This window comes from Tachypleus tridentatus, chromosome 1, assembly GCF_004210375.1.
Source record: "Tachypleus tridentatus isolate NWPU-2018 chromosome 1, ASM421037v1, whole genome shotgun sequence".
NCBI classification, from domain to species: Eukaryota; Metazoa; Arthropoda; class Merostomata; order Xiphosura; family Limulidae; genus Tachypleus; species Tachypleus tridentatus.
In genome coordinates, this window is record NC_134825.1 from 21712550 (window position 1) to 21734053 (window position 21504).

At 34.3% G+C, this 21504-nt stretch overlaps 1 protein-coding gene across 1 annotated transcript in view; it reads right to left on the bottom strand.

Annotated features, from left to right (window-relative positions):
- Positions 1–10586: 10586 nt before the first annotated feature.
- Positions 10587–21504, bottom strand: part of LOC143244326 (calpain-C-like) — a 94001-nt gene continuing 83083 nt past the window's right edge. The window contains exons 20-22 of the mRNA XM_076488788.1: positions 17082–17198; positions 16610–16668; positions 10587–10768 (exon numbers count right to left, since the gene is read on the bottom strand). Of these exons, the coding sequence (XP_076344903.1) occupies positions 10742–10768; positions 16610–16668; positions 17082–17198 (203 nt within the window). The 3' untranslated portion in view covers positions 10587–10741. The remainder of the gene's footprint in view (positions 10769–16609; positions 16669–17081; positions 17199–21504) is intronic.

A 21504-nucleotide genomic window follows, 5' to 3' on the forward strand; every position in this document is an offset into this window, starting at 1 on the left:
CCATCTACGCATGTCTATTCGGTGTAAGTTGCATCTGTGAAACAGAAAAAAAAAACATTACCTGTGACAGGAAATACCAGCTTGGTATCCCAAAATATTGTCCCAAAATAATCTTTCTGATTGTTTAATATTGGAAAAATCACTTGCTGTGTATGCGAAGTTGGATTGTAATGCTTTTACGAAATGTCTGCAACCTATAAACCACTTATCACATCTACATTTGGAAGATATAGACTCTTGTGACGTCTTAAACGTCAAAACTAAGGTAGAGGCCAATGGAAAGCCACGATTCGGAGAGAGACAAATCCTATTACTCGTTGTTTGGTCCAGTTGATAGTCTTGAATTTGACTGTGTTTTTACAGCTATGAGGAATGGTGAAAGTAGTACCAGTTCGTGAACCTGTATGAGTGTTCTTCATTTGATATACTGAGATTGCCTTGCTTTTATGAATGATATTGTAAGACCACGAATCATGTTCTTTAAGCGTAATGGCATAACGTACATCACGCTTAGAATTAGTTAGAAAGTTAGAAAATTTCCAAAATCGATTTAGACAAGTTCAGTGCTTCATTTTAAGCCCAAAGTACTTTCGAATATTTTAAAATGCTATATGAAAGACAGGGAAAGGAAGGGCAAATCCTGATATTTAGCCATATTTTGTATTCAGCAAAATACAATGAAAGAAGCAAATACTAGTGACAAAGTCTAGACTGTAAGTAACGACAAAGATGGGTCCTCTCTGATGAAATTGAACCCAGTCGGGAGATATGATTTCCTCCTCTCTTGGACTGATGACGAAATAATTAACTTTCATAACCATCACTGAAAATTCAGGGTAAAAACATAATCCGTGATGACGAAAAAACCCACTTGAAGAAAAAATTATATATTTAAAAACGGCTGGTATGGGTGAAGAAAGTACCAGTAGAAAAGCGAACAGCGTTTCGAAGAAGGTAGAAACGCTGTTCGCTCCTCTACTGGTGCTTTCTTTATCTATACCAGCCGTTTTTAAATATATAAGGGTAAAAACGTATTGATAAAAACTATGAACTAGCTTTTGAAGTAATAAACATTTTACTTGTTTTATGAATATATTTTGCATATATTTCTTAGTTCTTGTTGTTTTACATTTTCAAAACATAAATTTCCCATTGTAAGTGTGTAGTATGATATTTTCCTTACAGCAGGAACAGTTTGTTTGTTTTTGAATTTCGCACAAAGCTACTCGAGGGCTATCTGTGGGATAGTGGGATTGACCGTGACATTATAACGCCCCCATGGCTGAAAGGGCGAGCATGTTTGGCGCGATGGGGATGCAAACCCGCGACCCTCAGATTACGAGTCGAACGCCTTAACACGCTTGGCCATGCCCGGCCCAGACTGAAAGGTAAACAGCTAGTTAACACAACCCACCGCCTATTTTAAAGATACACTTTTATCAACAAAAAGTTGGATTGACTGTGACGTTAGGACGTCTCCATTACTGAAAGATCGAATAAGCCAGACCCCTTTTTGGTGTTTGTTTGTTTTTCAATATCGTGCAAAGCTACACGAGAGCTATCTGCGCTAGCTAGTTTGTTTTAATTTTGCGCAAAGCTACACGAGGGCTATATGCGCTAGCCGTCCCCAATTTAGCATTGTAAGACGAGAGGAAAGGCAACTAGTCATCACCACCCACTGCTAACTCTTGGGCTATTCTTTATCAACGAGTAGTGAAACTGACCGTTATAATATAACGCCCCTACGGCTGAAAGGGCGGAATGTTTGGTGTGACGGGGATTCGAACTCGTCACGCTTAGATTACGAGTAGAGTATCTTAACCACCTGGCCATGCCGGGCCAAATTAATTTCGGATTTTTCGTAACAAAGTTGTTAATGAATTTAGATTATGTGGGCTTACAATTTATTTCACATTTACGTAACGTGTAGAAACATTATAGAATAAACTAATTCGTAATAATTACTAAATAATCCAAAGTAACCAATCCATCGATAGAACACGTTATAACAATAGCAAGAACTTTTGAAATGGAAGCAAATGAAAAGACAAGATTTAAGTTCAAAATTAATAAAAGAACACGATGAGAGTTGTTAGGGCACATAAATTCAAAAATAAAGACAAATTATCGAATTTATAATGGTTTGTAAAAGCCGAAAGAAAATGTGCCTTAGTGCTACCTAATATATCACAATTGAACTCCTTTGAACTACTTTCGTTTTTGGTTACAAACAACTACAGCAGTACTCAATTATATTAAGGCTCAAAATTTATTTGATCCAATAGTTAGTCAAAATGTCTACTACTGTCTTATTTCGCATGTTTTCCGTAATAACGGTATGTATCAAAAACAAATATCTCTTAATCCATCATTATTCTGTCCAGTTATTTGTATATCCAAATATCATATACACAGGGAAATTCAAAGCTGCTTGTGCAATATTCGTTTCGTAATAAATGTATGTTTTAGATTCATTAATGGAGAATATTCATGTATTACACTACATCCAATATATGGCTTTAGAAAAAATTACAAATGATTTTCGATAAGAAAGCATGTTGTAATACTTTTCTGTTTCATCAAATGATGTTGGAATGGTGAAAGAATCCATCACTGTGAACTTATAATGAAAAAACAGAAAGATTTTTTCTCAGAGTTACCCACGTAAGATTCCAATTACTATAGATGTATAATGAAGGTCAAGAAATGTGATTTTGTCGATTTTGTTTCACCTGCCAAGTACTCTCAAATATTAAAACTTTCGAAAATGCGACTGTAAACACGTTCGAACGAAATTATTGAGTGTCCATAGAAATAACTGCTAATCGGGTAACTTCTTCGATAAACATCTTTGTATCGACATTTTCGCGTATTATTGGTAGGCTTGGATAGTCTTGGAACCGAAGGGTTCAGGAAAAGCTAAAAGTTTCTTTTTTAGGTTTTTGGAGAGCTAACAGTAAGATATTTGTTTGTTTTTGAATTTTGTGCAAAGCTACACGAAGGCTATCTACGCTAGCCGTCCCTCGTTTAACAGTGCAAGACCAAAGGGAAGGCAGCTAGTCATCACTACTCACCACCAACTCGTTGGCTTATATTTTACCAACGAATAGTGGGACTGACAGTCGCATTATCATGCCCAACGTCATGTTTGGTGTGACGGAGATTCGAACTCGCGATCCTCAGATTTCGAGTCTAGCGCCCTAACCACCTGACGATTCCGGGCCCAGTAAGGTGATTTCTAAGGAACGTGTTTCCAAGCTACAATTGCCTATATTACTGTCGCGTTAATGGGATATTTTCAAATAGTACAGACAGGTAATGACTTCAATTTACCAGCAGGTAAATGTGTTTGTTTTTGAATTTCGCGCAAAACTACACGAAGGCAGTTAGTAATCATCACTCACCGCCAACTCTTGGATTACTTTTTTACCAACGAATAGTGGGATTGGCCGCATGTTATAACGCCTGCACGGCTTAAAGGGCGAGCATGTTTGGTGTGACGGGGATTCAATCACGCGGCCCTCGGATTGCGATTCGAGAGCCTTAACCACTTGGCCACTAAGCCACCAGCAGGTAGAACGTAAGCAAAGCGCCTTAAAGCTACAGTGAACATCTGTATTTGCAAAACATTGGCCTTTCCGGTTACAAGAGCTTTCCTGATTCGAAGATCTTGGATAGCAAAGCTTTTACTGTTAATTTTAGCATTAGCATTGTAATGCTATATTTTCAAGAGCCACTATCTTGGATAATTTGTTATTTCAATCCCTTATTATTTGTGTTGACTATTCTACTCATATTCCTAACTTATGCATGTTACATAAATACTAGTACTAAATGTATTTAGTATCTAACTTTGTTATGCATTAACTCTGAATGTTTTTATTCGGTTCTCAGGCCGAGTGGAGGTCAAATCCCTCTATTCGGTCTGACATGGACAGCCAAAGAGTTCATGTTGACCAGTTGACTTCTCTCTAGTGAGTCTAGTCTATCACATCAAAATTAAAGACGTCTGATACAATTTAGCCTTAGTATAGCTTAGTGCGAAATCCTCCAAAAGAAACAAATAAACATACGAATCAGTATGGATAGGTTACATATATGTACCGTGTTACGTAATGTTATGTTTTGTACGAAATTGCATCGGGGACCTAGCAGTCATTCGTGTGATCAGTTGTAACGTTGGAAATAGTTTTGTATGATTCACGTTTCAAGGGGGTCTGCCAGCAAAGTAATGAAACCACAATCATTTTCTTGTATATTTATAGTTTTAAAAACTGGACTCCATCAGTAATATTTATAGGCAATTGTAGCATGGAAAACGTTCCCTATAAATAACCTTACTGGGCCCAGAATCGCCAGACGGTTAGGGCTCAGATTCGTAATCTGAGGATCGCGAGTTCGTATCTCCGTCACACCAAACATGATGTGGGGCATGATAATGTGACTGTCAATCCCCCTATTCGTTGGTAAAATATTAGCCCAAGAGTTGGCGATGGGTGGTGATGACTAGCTGCCTTCCCTCTAGTCTTACACTGCTAAATTAAGAACGGCTAGCGCATATAGCCCTCGTGAAGCTTTGCGCGAAATTGAAAACAAACCCCATCTTGAAATGTGGATAGTAGTGTGGTTAATTTCGAATAACGTGTAGAATATCCTGTATGCGAAATAAAATTTGACATCAACGATATTCACTGCAGTTCTTCAGTCATTTCGAAAGTAAATGTTGAATTTTACCTGCGTGCGCAACTTTCCAAACGGAAGACAGACGAACCCTCGGATAAACAATACGATTAGCAATATGTATAGTATAAATTTGTTTGTTTATTTGTTTTTGAATTTCGCACAAAGCTACTCGAGGGCTATCTGTGCTAGCCGTCCCTAATTTAGCAGTGTAAGACTAGAAGGAAGGCAGCTTGTCATCACCACCCACCGCCAACTCTTGGGCTACTCTTTTACCAACGAATAGTGGGATTGACCGTCACATTATAACGCCCCCACGGCTGGGAGGGCGAGCATGTTTGGCGCGACGGGGATGTGAACCCGCGACCCTCAGATTACGAGTCGCACGCCTTAACACGCTTGGCCATGCTATAGTATAAATACCTCAGGACGAAAACATAACAACAACAAAAAAATAAGTATATATACGTTACTCTACATTGTAGGAATATTTCAAGGTACTGGTTTTAACAGTTATTGACATGTAACTATATTACATAATGTAATTACACTCCGTATCTTTATGCTAATTACAATTCAACCACATGCAACAGAATTTGAGAAACGTTACTGATAGACTTGGAACTTTAAGATAAACATGACTTTGTTAGACATTACTTTAGAAGGTTTGATATCTTGTTCTTTCTGATTAGAAACAAAGTTACACAATGAGCAATCTGTGCTCTGCCCGCCACTGGTATCGAACCCAGACTCATCAGTCCGCAGACATCCAGTTGTTCCACTTGGGAGATAGATTTAAACCAACAGGACCATAAAGGTCTTTAAACACTTTTTTCTCTGTCCCTTGAAGTGATTTTAACAGTTTTATATTTGCATCTATTTATTTGTTGGTAACCACATAGATACACAATTGGCTGTCAGTGCGTTGCCACCATGGCTATTGAAACCCGGTTTTCAGATTTATAATCCATTATATTTACCAATGAGGCTTATTGGTTTCTATTATTTTCAAACATTTTTTGTAAATTCACCTTAAAACCTATCTAAGAAGAAAACGTTTTATTTCCTTTTTATGTGTGTGTGTGTGTTTTATTATAGCAAAACCACATCGGGCTATCTGCTGAGTCCACCGAGGGGAATCAAACCCCTGATTTTAGCGTTGTAACAGCGGGGGACCTTTCTCATGAGCATAAACAGTAGCATCTTGCCTTAAAGCGAGAATAAACTGATGTAGGTGAAAATACAATGTGCAATATATACCTGAAGGGCATAATTCATTCAGCCATATTTGATTTTACGACAGATGGAATTTTTTAATTACATCAAGTGACACGAGAAATCTGAAGTTGTAAGCTAGGATCTCAAGCACTGTCATATATTTCTATTGACTCTTTTCTACTCACTGAAAACATGAAGAGCTATTTCGCAGAATGTTTTATACCATTAATAAATTGTTTTTAGTTTGGCTGGTGTTTCACCTCATTTGTTTTGTTCTACAGGCACTGCAGAAGTGAACAACATTACTAGGGTTTGGTTTCTACATCGTAGCAATCAGACACCAAATTAATGTTCTACTGAAAATACACGTACATCTTCATAGCCCTGAGAAACCAACGAAAAAATTAAACAAAAAAACAATAGAGAATTAGTTGAGGAACACTACCAACGGCTCTATATACCTACCTGTACGGAGTTGCGTGGTTTGTAGCTTTTATGTTGCTTTGCGCATCGATCGATAACTAAACGAACGTTGATCCAGCCGCCAATTAAGTCTCTTAATCTTTTAATAAGTTAACGTTAAATAGCTTTTCTTATGGGGGAATTTTTGGTTAAATGTAAATTATTTTATTTATCTATTTAGCAAGCACTATTGTCGCAAGAACACACGTCCGTGTTTTCCACTTTTCGAACATGTCTTCCTACCTGTGTGTGAAAATAGGTTTCCTTTGACGGAAGGGATGCCCCGTAAAATTTTGTCAAAAATAAAAACAAACAAACTTAATCACCATATCTGTCTGACAGCCCTGTTGGCAATCACCATATCTGTCTGACAGCACTGTTGAAAATCAACATATATGTCTGACAGCCCTGTTGACAATCACCATATCTGTCTGACAGCACTGTTGACAATCACTATATCTGTTTGACAGTCCTGTTGACAATCACCATATCTGTCTGACAGCCCTGTTGACAATCACCATATCTGTCTGACAGCACTGTTTACAATCAACATATCTGTCTGACAGCCCTGTTGACAAAATTTGGTGATTAAGTGACACAGTATTTCGTCAGTATTGATTTTTTTCTTGTCACCCTTTATTATGCTAAGCGACTGTTGATTCATTTAAGAACCATTTCACACAGCTGTATCTCAACACAGTTGAAACAGTTATAGTCGTATTTTCGTACCACATGCAACGAACATGTAGGATGAGAGAAACAGAGGCACGACAGGGATATACAATACACTGTTTCCCACGTCTTCCATCTATTAATATTTCAAAATAATTTCAATAAAACATTTGTTTTTCTTATCATTTGTGTGTATCCTTTAGACATACATTTCGAACGAAACAGAAAATGTCAACTGCGAGAAAAAGAATAAAATGGTTTTTAAAAACACTGAGAATACAAGTACTTACACATGGATATACACTAATTCAACGGAAAGCAAGTCTTTTATTTGTAAATTCAGTTTACCCAAGTTCCTAACTTGGTAACAGGAATAATTCGAAATTAATATATATATATATATATATAAATTATTCATTTTAAACTAATAATAATTATTGTTTGGTTCTGTAATACATATGTATTCATGTTGATATTGTGATATTTAAGTGTTGTTGTATTATGGCGTATTTATGGAGTGAGAGCTTTTGAAGGTGTGTGTGTTTTATTCGCAAATAATGAAGTCATTTCAGTTGCATTCATTAGTGAAACAGCTTTTATTACATTTTACTCAAAAATAGATAGCTTTGGTTTAGATATTACAGATTAATGAAAAATTATTTTAATTTAACAACACCAAGAACATTAAGGTCTGGATTTTTTTTTTAATTCAAAAGCGTTCACTCTGGAGCAAAGAAAAAAACAATATGCCAGAGCTTCAAACAATTATTACAATAAAATAACTATACCTTTTGGAAAGTTTACAATAATTTATGTTCTTTTACATAAATTTAATTAGTTAAATACTGAAGAAACATTATAAAAAAATTAATTTTTGCTCTGACACATGTATCCAAGAACGTCGATAATTAACTTATCATGTTATTAACAACACAACTATAAAACAATAATTATTGTTTGTTTGTTTTTAAATTTCGCGCAAAGCTACACGAGGACTATCCGCGCTAGCCATCCCTAATTTAGCAGTGTAGCACTAGAGGGAAGGCAGATTGTCATTACCACCAACTGCCAACTCTTGACTCTTGGGCTACTCTTTTACCAACGAATAGTGAATTGACCGTCACATTATAACGCCCCTACGGCTAAAAGGGCGAGCATGTTTGGTGTAACGGAGATTCGAACTCGGGACCCTCAGATTACGAGTCGAGTACTTTAACCACAACAGGGCCATGCTGGGCCTAACAATAATTATAATAGAAAAAGAAAATTTTAGAGAGAGAAAGTAGGCAAATTTCTGCTTGTTTTAAGAAGTTCCTAAACTATCACCATGGGTAAGTTATACTTAGCTGAAAGACATATTCTAACATTATTACACTACAAAGTACCTCTTAAAGTTATAACACAGAATTTAAATTACATTTAAACTATAATGCACTCTTCAAGCTACCATTTTATTAGGTCGTAGGTTCCACATTTTTGTTTTTGTACTATAATCGTAAAAGGTTACACTTTTAGAGGTTAATCAACTTTTTTTTTTCTTCCCCAAAAACGACTAACATCACTTACAAGAGTCCCTTAGGTTATTAGGTTAGTGATAACTATGGCATGTTACTAAACCTCAACCCTTATAAAAAAAACAACCCCATCTACTGACTTGAAAACTCAATAGATTATAATTATCACATTCATATATGCTTATTTAATATCTTAAATTTCATGCGTTTATTCCTATACATTTTATAAATGTATGCCAAACACCAAAGTTATTGCACAGATCAATTTAAACCTCTGGAAGAATGTGAAAACGTCCGTGAAGAGAAAGAACATCTTGGTATGGCTTCATAGGCATTTTATCACTTAACATGTAGTTCAGGCTAACTTTAACAAAAGAAAATTAAAAAGGTATATCGTTAAACACTTTTTGATTTATGTGCTAAACATACTGAGAACACAATACATACATTTTTTTTTTTTTTATATAACATATGGTGACTGACCTTGGTTATTTCTGAGTAATTTTAAACCTCAATAAGACGTTAAAAATAAGATGTCATTGTGTTTGGGGCAACCATTAAAAAACATCAACCTCAGGTAGCCCTAGCATGTGATGTTAAGTGTTCACATACTTTTAACTAACCACAAAATACAGTCATATAACACAGTTTGCCATGGAAAATAATGTATTTACTTACCCCCTTTATCCACACACAAAATGTAAACAGTCCAGGTCAATTGAACAATTTTAGTCAAAAATCATGAAAACTGTTAATAATAATTTTGTATAAATATACAAATAGGTGATGCTGAAGTTTCACATTTCAAAATGACCTGCACACCAATGTAATTCAAAGTATTGGTTGATATCATAATTAAAGCACAATTCTGTGACATGTGAAAGAGCATGTATTATGGGATGAATGCCTGTTACTGGCAAAGGATGATTATGCTCATTTGTATTTGTAATAAGACAAAAGTACCAAGCTTGTTGTATCTTTAGACACCACATTCTTTATGCAGTAAATACAGCTATTCCAAGAAGAAGAGCATATAACAGTATTTCAGCTATATCTACTACTGATGACATGTTTCAATCAGTGCCAAAGCTCAGCAGGTTTGGCTGAGATACAACAGATTAGTGGTCAAAAGACTATTTATATTAAGCCATTCGATAGAATAACAGCTGTTATGGTGTGAACAAACCTGACAATAATATAACAAGTAAACTTTCTTAAAATCATGCTTTGTTAACAAAAATGTGTTTATGCTATAATAATTATTTATGGCTTAAATATATAGAATTTGGACCACTACTGTGTTTTATAAGTTCAAGCTGACATGATAAACTCTGGTATTGAAAGAAACATGTTTTCATTAATAGACATAAAGGACACGAAATGACTGATATGCTATTACAAACACTTCTTAGAAAAAAACAAGAAACCAAATAAAGAACCTTATGTTTAAAAATACAAGAAGCTAAGTATTATCATTCTTTGATAAAAATAAAAGAACATGATATGGTAGATTTACGAAAACAAAAATATATATCCAAATTAATCAGACCCCACAATGGTATCAAGAATATTCTTTATACATACAAAAACAGATATCTGTATACCACGATCAACATGTTTCAAAATAAACATTTAGTGGATATTATATACAAGTTAGTAAAAACTATCACATTATTGTTCAAAATAAGCTCTTACAAGCAATATCATACAACTGCACATATACATTTATATATCGTAACCAACTGTTAGGTCTTTGCATGCTTAAAAAATTAAAACAAGCTTTAAAACATTAGATGCACACAAGTCTGTATCTGTAAAATCACAGTGGAATAAGTAACTAAGATTCTTAAACTAATGTCTTAACTCTTTACTACATTGAAATGTAATTTTGAATATGATCACCAATGTTTATTTGTCATGCTACAATAATCTTTTAAAATAATAAAATATGCAACTTGGCTAATTATTTTCAGTACTTTCAGTCAGAAACACACACACGTACATACCAAAAAAAATGATGATCAGATAACCAAAGAAGTGTTCCCCATGTAACGTATTTAATACACAAAAAGGTACACCGACTTTCAGTTCTGGAGTTATTTACATTATTAAAGTACACATTGTACATGAAAGCACCACAAACAGGTTAATAAAGTCTTGAGGTAGGATGAAACACTGAAGATCCCTTGACCATTTCAGCATTGCAAAGATGATTTCAACCACTAATATTGAAAAAAAAAAAAAAATTCTATGTCTAGATTTCACATGTGGTAGCCAATAATTAATATTACAATCAATGCAACAATTCAACTATAACATATTTCTGTAATATACATTTCTAATATGAAAAAGTAAACCATATATATAATACAGAAAACCGGTTGAACAAAATATGGGAAAAACATTATTATAACTTAATAATATATAGATATCTATATGTATTATTATTTCCCTCAATAAATATGAACTCAATTACCTAGCATGAATAAAAAGTTAACTATTAATTCAAAGCAAAAATATTAAAAAAAACAAACTGAAAAAGACCAGTGCAAGAAATAGTCACAAAAATGTACCATTAAATTAGAATGCAAACTAAGCCTATTTTCAAACTTGCTAATACAAGGCAGTTATAAAAAAAAGCATCATATTTGAAATCATTATTTCTAAATAACGACTTGTTTTAGGTGATCAAATATTCACCAGGGTCACATTGAGAATCATAAGCTTTAATTGGGAAAGTTGGGATATGGTGTCTAAAAAAAACATATAGTGCATCTACAAACAAGTACTGCTTTTCTCTATCTAAACAACAGTAAGAGATTTAAATATGTTGTATGTTTGTGTACAGGATATTATAAGAATCATGAAATAATGTCCAGGATAGTTAACACTAACAGTGGTGGCTTTACTTATGGTTAAACATGGTATGCTGATTCGGAAAGAAGTAAAGATTATTGAACACAGTTTATAGCAGTTTCTGAAACACTCTTTATTACGTCCAAACTTCCTCGAATGAAACTTATGACTCTTAACTTGGATTCTTTAGAGCACAAACAAATTATAACTTTCCTGTACTGAAAATGTATTTCCAATATGTGAACAGATTCTTCCCTTCTCTCTCAAGATTAGCTATTCTCTTTCAATGCTACACTCTATATGCAAACATTTTCTTTATAGATGTCAAAAGCCTTTTGCTCCCACCTACTGTAATTAAATGATCCCAACATGTCTTTCATGTGAATTCATCATGCATCACCTCTCCACCAACAGGAGCACAGTATACTCAAGTGATGCACATCACTCCCTCTATGCATTTCTACCAAACTATCACTTTGAAGTTTGGCAGAATATGTTTCCTAACTATAGGTACACTGTCCTGGAGGACGCACAGATTGCATCAACAAATAAGGAAATGGCTCAACTAGAAAAACTTGATCATCTTGTCAAGAATTGGATGAAAGACAGATGAGAAGAAGCAGAACATGAAGATTTGGATGTAGGACATGCAACTGAGGTTGACAAAGAAGAGAAGAAGAAGTAGATGAGGGATGGTGGGAGAAGTGGAGCAGTCAATGCAAACCTGAAAACCAAGGCAGAGTTGGCTAAGAGAAAGAAATCAGGCAGACATTACCTGAAAGAAATCACCTGATAAAGTAATCGAACAAGAGAATACATATAAAGACACGTGTGTGATCAATCTTGGTGAATGCTTAAACTGCCAGTCAGTGGATGAGGTACAGGCATCCAAAAGAGAAGAAACTTAGTGTTGAGGCCTGTACCAAAAGTATCCCTTTGGGGAGAATCCCACTGAAGGTAAAAATCCTGAAAGATGTCCACTCTGTAGGATATCAGATGTGAAAGATGATCCATGACCAGGTTAGAAGCAGCTCACAGAGGACATATGATACAACAAATTCAACATGTGTGGTTTCAGAATAATAGATCCAACATCCATAAACTTAGATCTCCAGACCAGGTGCCCCTTAAGAGGGCAATATGTGCCTCCATCATAGAAACATCCAATGGAATTATACCTAGAGAATGTTGGGTGAGAAGGAAATAATGTAAGATCCAACATATGGACAGAAGTTCAAGAACAACAATATGTAATGCACTTTCATCTGTAGATCAAATGGCCCAAAGTGACCCATAATCTCCATCTTCAAGGGATATGTCTATGAAAACATGCAGACCCAGAAGTATGGAAGGAAGCAACACACCAATCAATGTATTGGCTTAGTCCAGCTACCAGTGGCATTATTGTGCAGAGAACTGAGGATGGAGAAAGAATCCCAAACAAGCTTTCATTGTTCACAAAGCACCCTGAAGAGATCTCATATGGGCAATCCCAGTAGGTTTAGCAAAGACTATACAAGAGTAGTTGCTGATCCTAGTGAGTTTATCAAAAACTATACAACAACAGTTAGTAATCCTGGTGGGCTTAGCAAAGACTAATACTAAACACTATGATACGAGAAAGACCACATTCCCAAAATTATAAAATCATGTGATCAGTAAGTGATGGAACCCAGAAGTCATTGTGAACCAGGGTGTAAGGAGAAAGCAGTACTTACATTGGTGTTTAAATGGAACCCCAAATGAGCAAGATGTTTAGTGTGTTCTTAGGAAATACTTCCCTTATTTGAACTATCAGCCCACCAGAGCTGCCAGTTAGGACTGGCCACTTCATGTTAGGAATAAACCAAAACAAACCAGCTGTCCATAAAAAAAAAATCGCAGTCTCTGAGCATGAAGATGCCACAGAAAAGCCCAGACAAATCGATAAAACATGTAAGGTACCAGGCAAGTCCAAAGGAAAAAGCTCAGAATGCCAGATCACCCAGTGTTCATCAAACCAAAGATAAGGACAAGATTGAGGTGATAGCTGTACATGCAAGTAAAATCTGAAGACATACTGCAATGCTGTCCACAATCCAGGAGAATAAGCCCATCCCAGGGTGAGAAAAGACTGATGCCATGATGAATTAGAATAGTGAAATGAAGTGGTTGAGGTGAAAGAAACTGATTACTAGTTGCCAATCCCCAGTTTTCTTGGAGATAACAAAAAGGTAGAATGAAAACCCAATGAAGTATGGGGAAAAGGTATGATTGCCAGCTGTAAAAGCCATATGGAACTGCTCCTAACAGATGCAGAAATGTCATTGGATATCAAGGAGAAGAGAAGGAATGAGCAATGGAGAAACCAAAAGGCAAAAAAAGAAATAATAATTGGAGGCACACTAGATTCAATGGAAACCAATAGGACACAGTATGAGAAAAGGCAGAATACTGACGGCCAAATGTCAGCCAAAGCTTGATAACATTCTGGGCAGTATCAATACATAACATCCCAGACTTAGAATCATACACAAATCCCTATTAAAAACCATAGTTAAACAGACCCAAGCCAATGCAATATCACAACCTACAAAGTCCCAACAACAAAAGACCACAGAGTAAATGCCATAACCAAGGTGATAAACGCATAAATTGGGATCCACCCCCCCCCCTGCATGTAAAAGTAACCTGGCAACTATTTATCTAAAACTCAATTGACTGTAATAATGTTAGGAAAAGCCAAAATAATCAGAAATGCTAGTTTCTTCATGTAACTGAGGCCAGTGGTTTAGCAAGAGCCTGAAAGTCATGGGAGGGAGGAAATATAAAGGTTGTGAAGATTGTTCATATAATAAAGATGAAAAATCACAAACTCGATGATCGTTAAGATTGAATTAGGCCTAAGGAGACTCCCCATGTTGAACAAGAATGATCAGAAAACTGAAAAAGACAATCAAAGTCCTTGTCTGCCAGCAAAGGCTCAACAGTTTTAGATGTGTTTTGGCAAAGTGCAGAGGTACAGGTTGAACCCTGTATTATTTGATCTCCCAACATATAAAAGCAGATAAAACTCATCAGGTTGCCCTAATCTGAGGCCCAGGAAAAAAACTATAGTTACTGGTGTAACCCCAAAAGTGGTAAGGTGAAATTTGGAATCCATTGTGCAGGAAGGTTTCACTGAACTTGAGCGGAGAGATAAAGTAACTTGAATCAATTAATAAGTATAAACAAAAGAATCGAGTCAAATAAAGCAAAGTTGAAAAATAACCACTTTATGAGGAAAACAAAGTCAAACATGGGGAAATACACAAACAAAAGAGTGCATCCAAACTCAAACAATGCAAAGTGAGAAGTGATAGTTTGGTAAAGACATACAGAGGGAGTTATATGTGTCACGACATATATACTATGCTCCTATTAGTAGAGAGGTGACGTATGATGACTTACATGAGAGATACGTTAGAATCATTTGATACCAACAGTAAGGGAACAGAAGGCTTATGGCATGCATAAAAAAATTTTGCATACAGAGAACAACATTGAATAAGAATAGTTAATCTTATGAGCAGAGTCAAGTATTGTATCAGAACATAACATTTCAGGACAACATGGGATCTATTAGTCCATTTAATTGTTCCATCCTCTAAACTAAACTAAAACTGTCAATAAATAAATATAAAAGAAAAAGAAAAAAATCTTAAAGCCATCTCTTATTATTCATGAATGTAACAAGCTTTTTATAAACTTATTTAAATTTATTGCATCCACAATATCTGAAGGCAGTCCATTCCAAATGTCAACCTCCCTGACAGAATAATAAAACTGTCTTGGCTGAAGATGACTCCTGCCCTGTCAACATTTATATTTGTATCCCATACTCCTACTATTCTTACTGTTAAGTATGAACAAATACAATGCATCAACACTACTAATTCTCTTTACTGTTATAAATACCTCAATTAGGACCCTCTAACTCTTCTTTTCTCAAAAGAAAATAATTTGAAAGATTTCAACCCCTTCTCATGTGACAAACCCTCCAGCCCAGACACTATTCTAGTAACCCTTCTCTGAACCCTTTCCAAGAATTCAATATTTTTCTTAAGGTAAGAAACCCAACACTGTATACAATATTCTAAATGTAGCTTAAACAGTGACCCCTACAAGAAAATTATAACCTGTTTAAATTTGTATTAAATATTTCTGTATATATAATGTAAAATCTTATTTGTCCTACCACTAGCAACAGCTAAATGTTTGGATGACTTTAGACACTGATCTACTATTACACCAACATCCCTTTCTTTCATAGGATTGTTAAAGTTATTCCCATTTAAATTATACCTATAATTCAAATTATGATAATCCACATGCATTATCTTGCAGTTATTATAATTAAAACCCATCTGCCATTTATTTGACCAACTCAATAAATGATCTAAATTCTTCTGTAAATCATCAACATCATCCTTACAGCCAGCAACACCCAAGTCCTAAATATCATCTGTAAATTTATGTAATTTATTGACCATTCCTTCATCTGTTTCATTGATGTAAATCAAAACGAGTAAAGGTCCAAGACTGAGCCCTGAGGTCACTCATTTGTGACATTAATCCAGTTTGACTGAACTCCATTTGTAACAACCCTCTGCTTTCTTTCATCCAGCCACTTGTCTATCAAATTTGCTAACTTATCCCTGACACCTATAGATAAATTGTCTTTTACAAGCCCTTTATGTGGCACCTTGCCAAATGCTTTTTGAAAATCCAGATACACTAAATCTACACCTTTACCCTCATCAACATAAGCAGTAACCTTTTAAAAGAATGTTAAAATATTTTTATGGCAAGATTTCCCCTTAGAGAAACCATTTCACTATCCAATAAAATTCTAAACTTTGTTAAATGGCTTTGCATCTTTTATCAGGTTTTTCAAAACAGTTTGTAAAATAATAATTTTAAACATGAGATTTTCTATAAAATCACCATGTACTTGCTCATCTCTAAAGAATATACAATCTGTATGTGGTTACTTAACATCACAGAATATGGCAACTTGTCTACAACTGAAATACTTCTATCACAGATTAATTCATCTATCTCATTTATGTATATGTAGCTAACTTTCACCACAAATCTTAGCTGGCAGAGCGTGGCATATTAATACTAACTTTCAACACGATTTTAAACAGCTAAAAATAAGACAAAAGATAACATAACAAACATACCTCAGAAAGATTAAGTTTGATGTAACCATTCTGCAAGGGATCTTTTCTTTCAAATGTTGCTGCAAAATTCAGAAACAAAAACTATTAAAGCAGTTACAAATGTATGTAAGTATTAACATTTATGAACTGCTCATAAATTAACCATTAATGAAATGAAAACACAATAATTTTGTCTTTATCAAAAATGTACCACTACTGTGTAATAAAAACTGTACTTTGAAAAATAATATTGCTGTGAAATAATAACTTTAATTAAAACACATTATAACTGTATTTATGATTGATTTAAATATATTATTAATAAAAATTCTCTTTCTTCATATTTGCTTGGACTACAAATTTGAAACAAAAAGAAAGTTTTACTTGTGCTACAAATACACGATGAACTCAAAACCGGTAAAAGAAAAGTTTCATTATCGCTTTTACAAAGTAAACTATTAAACCAGATTTTAAACTATTACTAATACATTACCAAAAGCCATTGATAACTGCAAAATACAGCACACAAAGTCTCCAAACCGCAATGTTCCATCCTTTCTCATATAACGTAAAACAAGGAGTGAAAGAGACTCATTATTCAACTGGAACCCTAAACAAAAAACAAACAGTCTGTAACTCATAAAGGTTTCAGCTGTAATTTTCTATTCATGAATATAAACAGAAGTTTTTAATATGCCAAATTATGATTAGTTTAAAATCAATTTAAGAACAAAGATTAATTTTACCAAATTACAAACAACTTTTCAGTTACAATCAGTTATATTACAGTTTTGAAACTTAGCAGTTATTATGCATCAGTACTTTAACCTTTTGACTGCAGCCACTTTAGATGTGTACAGAATTTTTGCAAGTTGTACACTGTATATAGAACACTCACATTCAACTGCTGAAGGCAGATTGTATGCTACAAGGCAAATCAGCTGTCAATGAGTTAACAACAAAAAGTAAGGATATTTATTGTTTATACATAAAAAAAGCAATGGTTATGATCACAATTATATGTTGTTGTTTTTTTTAAATGCAACTCTTGTATTACAAGTTACACAGCAAGAGTAGATTCAAATTGGTAACATTACTTAGTGTAAAACAAACATTACAAACTGTATCGTAACAGAATACCCTTAGCTAATAAAAAATCGTGATTTTGAATGTCAATTATACAGTGCACTGCTACAGAATTTATAGAATTCTACAGATGTCATAGAAAGTAAGTTGACCTGGTATGGTCTGGTGGTTAAAGCATTCCATTCACAATCTGAGGGTTGTGGATTCAAATCCCCATCATGCCAAACATGCTCGCCTTTCAGTGGTGGAGGCGTTATAATGTGACTGTCAATCTCACTATTTGTTGGTACAAGAGTAGCTCAAGAATTGGCAATGGGTGGTGATGACTGGCTGCCTTTCCTCTCGTCTTACACTGCTAAATTAGAGATGGCTAGTGCAAATAGCCCTCATATAGTTCTGAGTGAAATTCAAAAACAAGATAGCAAGATGGAACTAAAACATTATATATAATGCAGCATGCAGATGTCTACATAAGACATTTGAGCCCTCTTACTCACTGTTGGTAACGTGCTGAAGAAATAGAAGACATATTAATTTGGAGTATTACCCTAGCAACACAATGACTAGCTCATACAACCTTTAAAACTTATTAATCAACACATCTGACTTTGAATTAATCATCCAAAACGTCTATAGAGTTCAAGATTGTAGACCTGTAAGTCAATAATATGCCGCTGGTTTCATGGAGGAGATACTTCATATTTCAGCCAAGCAAGTGAGGCATAGTATTTGAAGAATACTTTGCATGTGACCATACCATCACAACAATGAAAGAGATGGAGGTAATATTATGTTCTGGGGCTATTTTAGTTGATTTTGACTTGATTCACTTAAAACAGTTAAGGAGTCCATTAAAGGTCCCACTGTATCCACTGATGATACATTCATATGAAAGAATCTTATTCTGTTTTTGCCACTATAATAATGTATTGTGCCATATTGCACATTACGTCCAACACTTTTAAAGATGAACAATAAACAGAACCTGAATCAGCCCAAGGACTCAACCAGATTACAGGTTAACTATTCTGACACATTTTGGAAAGTTATGTCTCAGACAGAAAAAAACAGTTCCCAAAATCTCACTACACTTGCAAAAGAAATGATAGTCTGTTCTATCAAACGTGTAGCAATAATGATAATGAGTTTTAACCACAAAAACCACATTATGATCAAACCAAAGGTAGATCCAGTGGGAAAACACAACACCATTATTCTCAATACATGATGTTCAAATGTACTTAATAATATATTGTGTTTTAGACATACTTTGGTGTCAAATTCAGACATATTCAATACATCTTGTTTAAAGATGAATCCTTGACTAAAAACACCCTTTAAACACCAAATGAAATGTCATCTGAAAAACCTTTACAATAGTGACATGAATCAACTCAAAAGAAAGCTATCTGACATTCAATATAGTACTGAACCACAGTTTGTATTGTAAGAATCAAAAACTGGTGCAAATTTTTATCTCAAGCATTCTTAGTGGTATTTCTCCAAATATCTGTGTCAATTACAGTAGCTGATTCAGAAAATTTTGATCACCCTGGTAATTAATCTCTCTCTTTTATTAAATATGCTTGCTGCTCTATTAACAAGATGTTACCTGTGATGTGCCAATGGTTACTGGCACATAACATTAGTTACAAGTGTTGTGTTTCCTATTCACACCGCAGTGACAATTACACTCAACTTTTGTTAAAGAATGGTCAATAAAATATTATTATACATATAGCAGTATATTCAAAAATAAAAATGAAAAAACGTCAAGGATGACTGAGTTAGACTGTGCTACCTGGCAGCAGGAGTCACTGAGATATGTTCCCACTACCATTTTCAAATACATCATGAGACAACATATAGTAGAAAAAAGAAGACAGATTTTATCACTTTAAGAAAATAAATTAAAAGACAACCATAGAAAAGAATACTGGATGTTACTTGGAAAAGTATTATTTTTATTATTATCATTATTAAAGTGTTCAATTGATATTTTATTCAATGTTCAAATTACAAGCAGTTTAATTATGAAAGACTTTTATCACACTTGTGCTGTTTTTGGTATTTTTTGATACTTTAATTTTTACTTCACTAAATTAGAGGACACAAATAATATCATGCAATAATATAATTCCATGATTCATAATTAATATACATAAGAAATCTTATTTACATAGTCTTATTACTTTGGAAACAATCAATGGTCTGTTGTAATGCTGTTCTAACACATCGTGCTCATTCACTAGTTTAAAGTCCTACACTATGTGTTAAAAAGTCTACTGGAAAGATTTCATTTGCAAATTTTCCACCATTAAACTGGAAGGATCTTCCTGCTGAAATATGTATAATCTACAACAGTACTTAAATCAAATCTTATAAATGTTTCAACAACATTGATCAAATTGTATCATATATAGTTTCAAGTTAATTTATTTCATTGTATTTAAGTAAATAAGAATTATAACCTGCTGCAAGTCGTCTTGGAATCATTTCGTTGAATGAAATAATATAAATTGTAATGTATTAATGGTTTTGAAATCAATATATATATATGTTTGTTTTATTCTTTGATACTATAAATTTAGTTTAGAAATATCTCCTAGTTATGATGGCATCCAACTGTAAAAAATCTCCAATTATTCAAAGAATATTTAAGAGATAATTCTCAGAAAATGGAAAATTTGTTGTACAGATATCAAAAGTCCCAAGACTGACTTAGTGATGTATTATCACCACCATTACACCAAAACCACAAGTCGCAACGATTACATAGTGGTGTTACCATTACCTTTAAATCATGTCTGTTTGTGAAAAGCTACTAAGAAGTTATCTATGCATGATTTGAAGAGAAAGTAAACATCACCCACTATCAACTCTTGGGCTACTCTTTTATCAATGAATATTGGGATTGTGAGTTACAATATAACACCACACACCTGAAAGATCAAAAATGTCTGGTGATAGGGTTTGAACCTGTGGCCTTCAGATTACAAGTGTTCCTACCCACAGACTATAACAGATCACCAAAGGGGCATAATGTGAATTATTTGTAACAAGGTATAGAAGTTCCACTTGTATTTTTCAGTTGCAATGAGTATTATAAAAGAGCTCTGGTACAAAAACATATGTTCAGATTCACATCATTTATTAATTGTTAATGATTACAGATTCTTGAAGTACTTGTTTATAGAGCTACAGTAAATAATTAAAAATTATACATATATATGATATTTGGACATTAAGATCTCTTCAAATGTACATGTCCTTAATTGTATATCACATCAGCAGAGTCTGCTGTTTGTTGCTACTCCATTCCCTGATAAAGCATCTCATAAAGGAGCTATTTGATCTTTTGGAACTGTCTTTTGAGTGACCAGTGGCTATTACATGCAACAAGGAAAGCACTGTTAGGAACATTTTTTTTTCTACAGATGAGTAGGACATGCCCTAAACCTGACAGTTAATGATAGCCAATGTATCAAAATAGTTTTAGTGAGGTTATGTATCAGTGGCACAAATTTGTAAAGCACCTTAAGCACCTGTCAGCTCACATATCACATAGTGAATTGGAAACTTTTGTTTATTGTTAAGTACAGGGTGTTTGGAAAGTCACTGTGCACTTATATGTTTATTAACAGACATGTTTCAATATAGAATACAGGAGGTAAAAATGAATGACAATTATAAACAATGTTGAAAGTGATCCCCGTTGGCATCAATTCAGGTTTGGATCCTTCTTATTTTGTTTCTAAACACTGCTATGCTGGAAATAAACTGAATGAATGCTGTTAAAACATGATCACAAAACAGCACACTGACTTTCT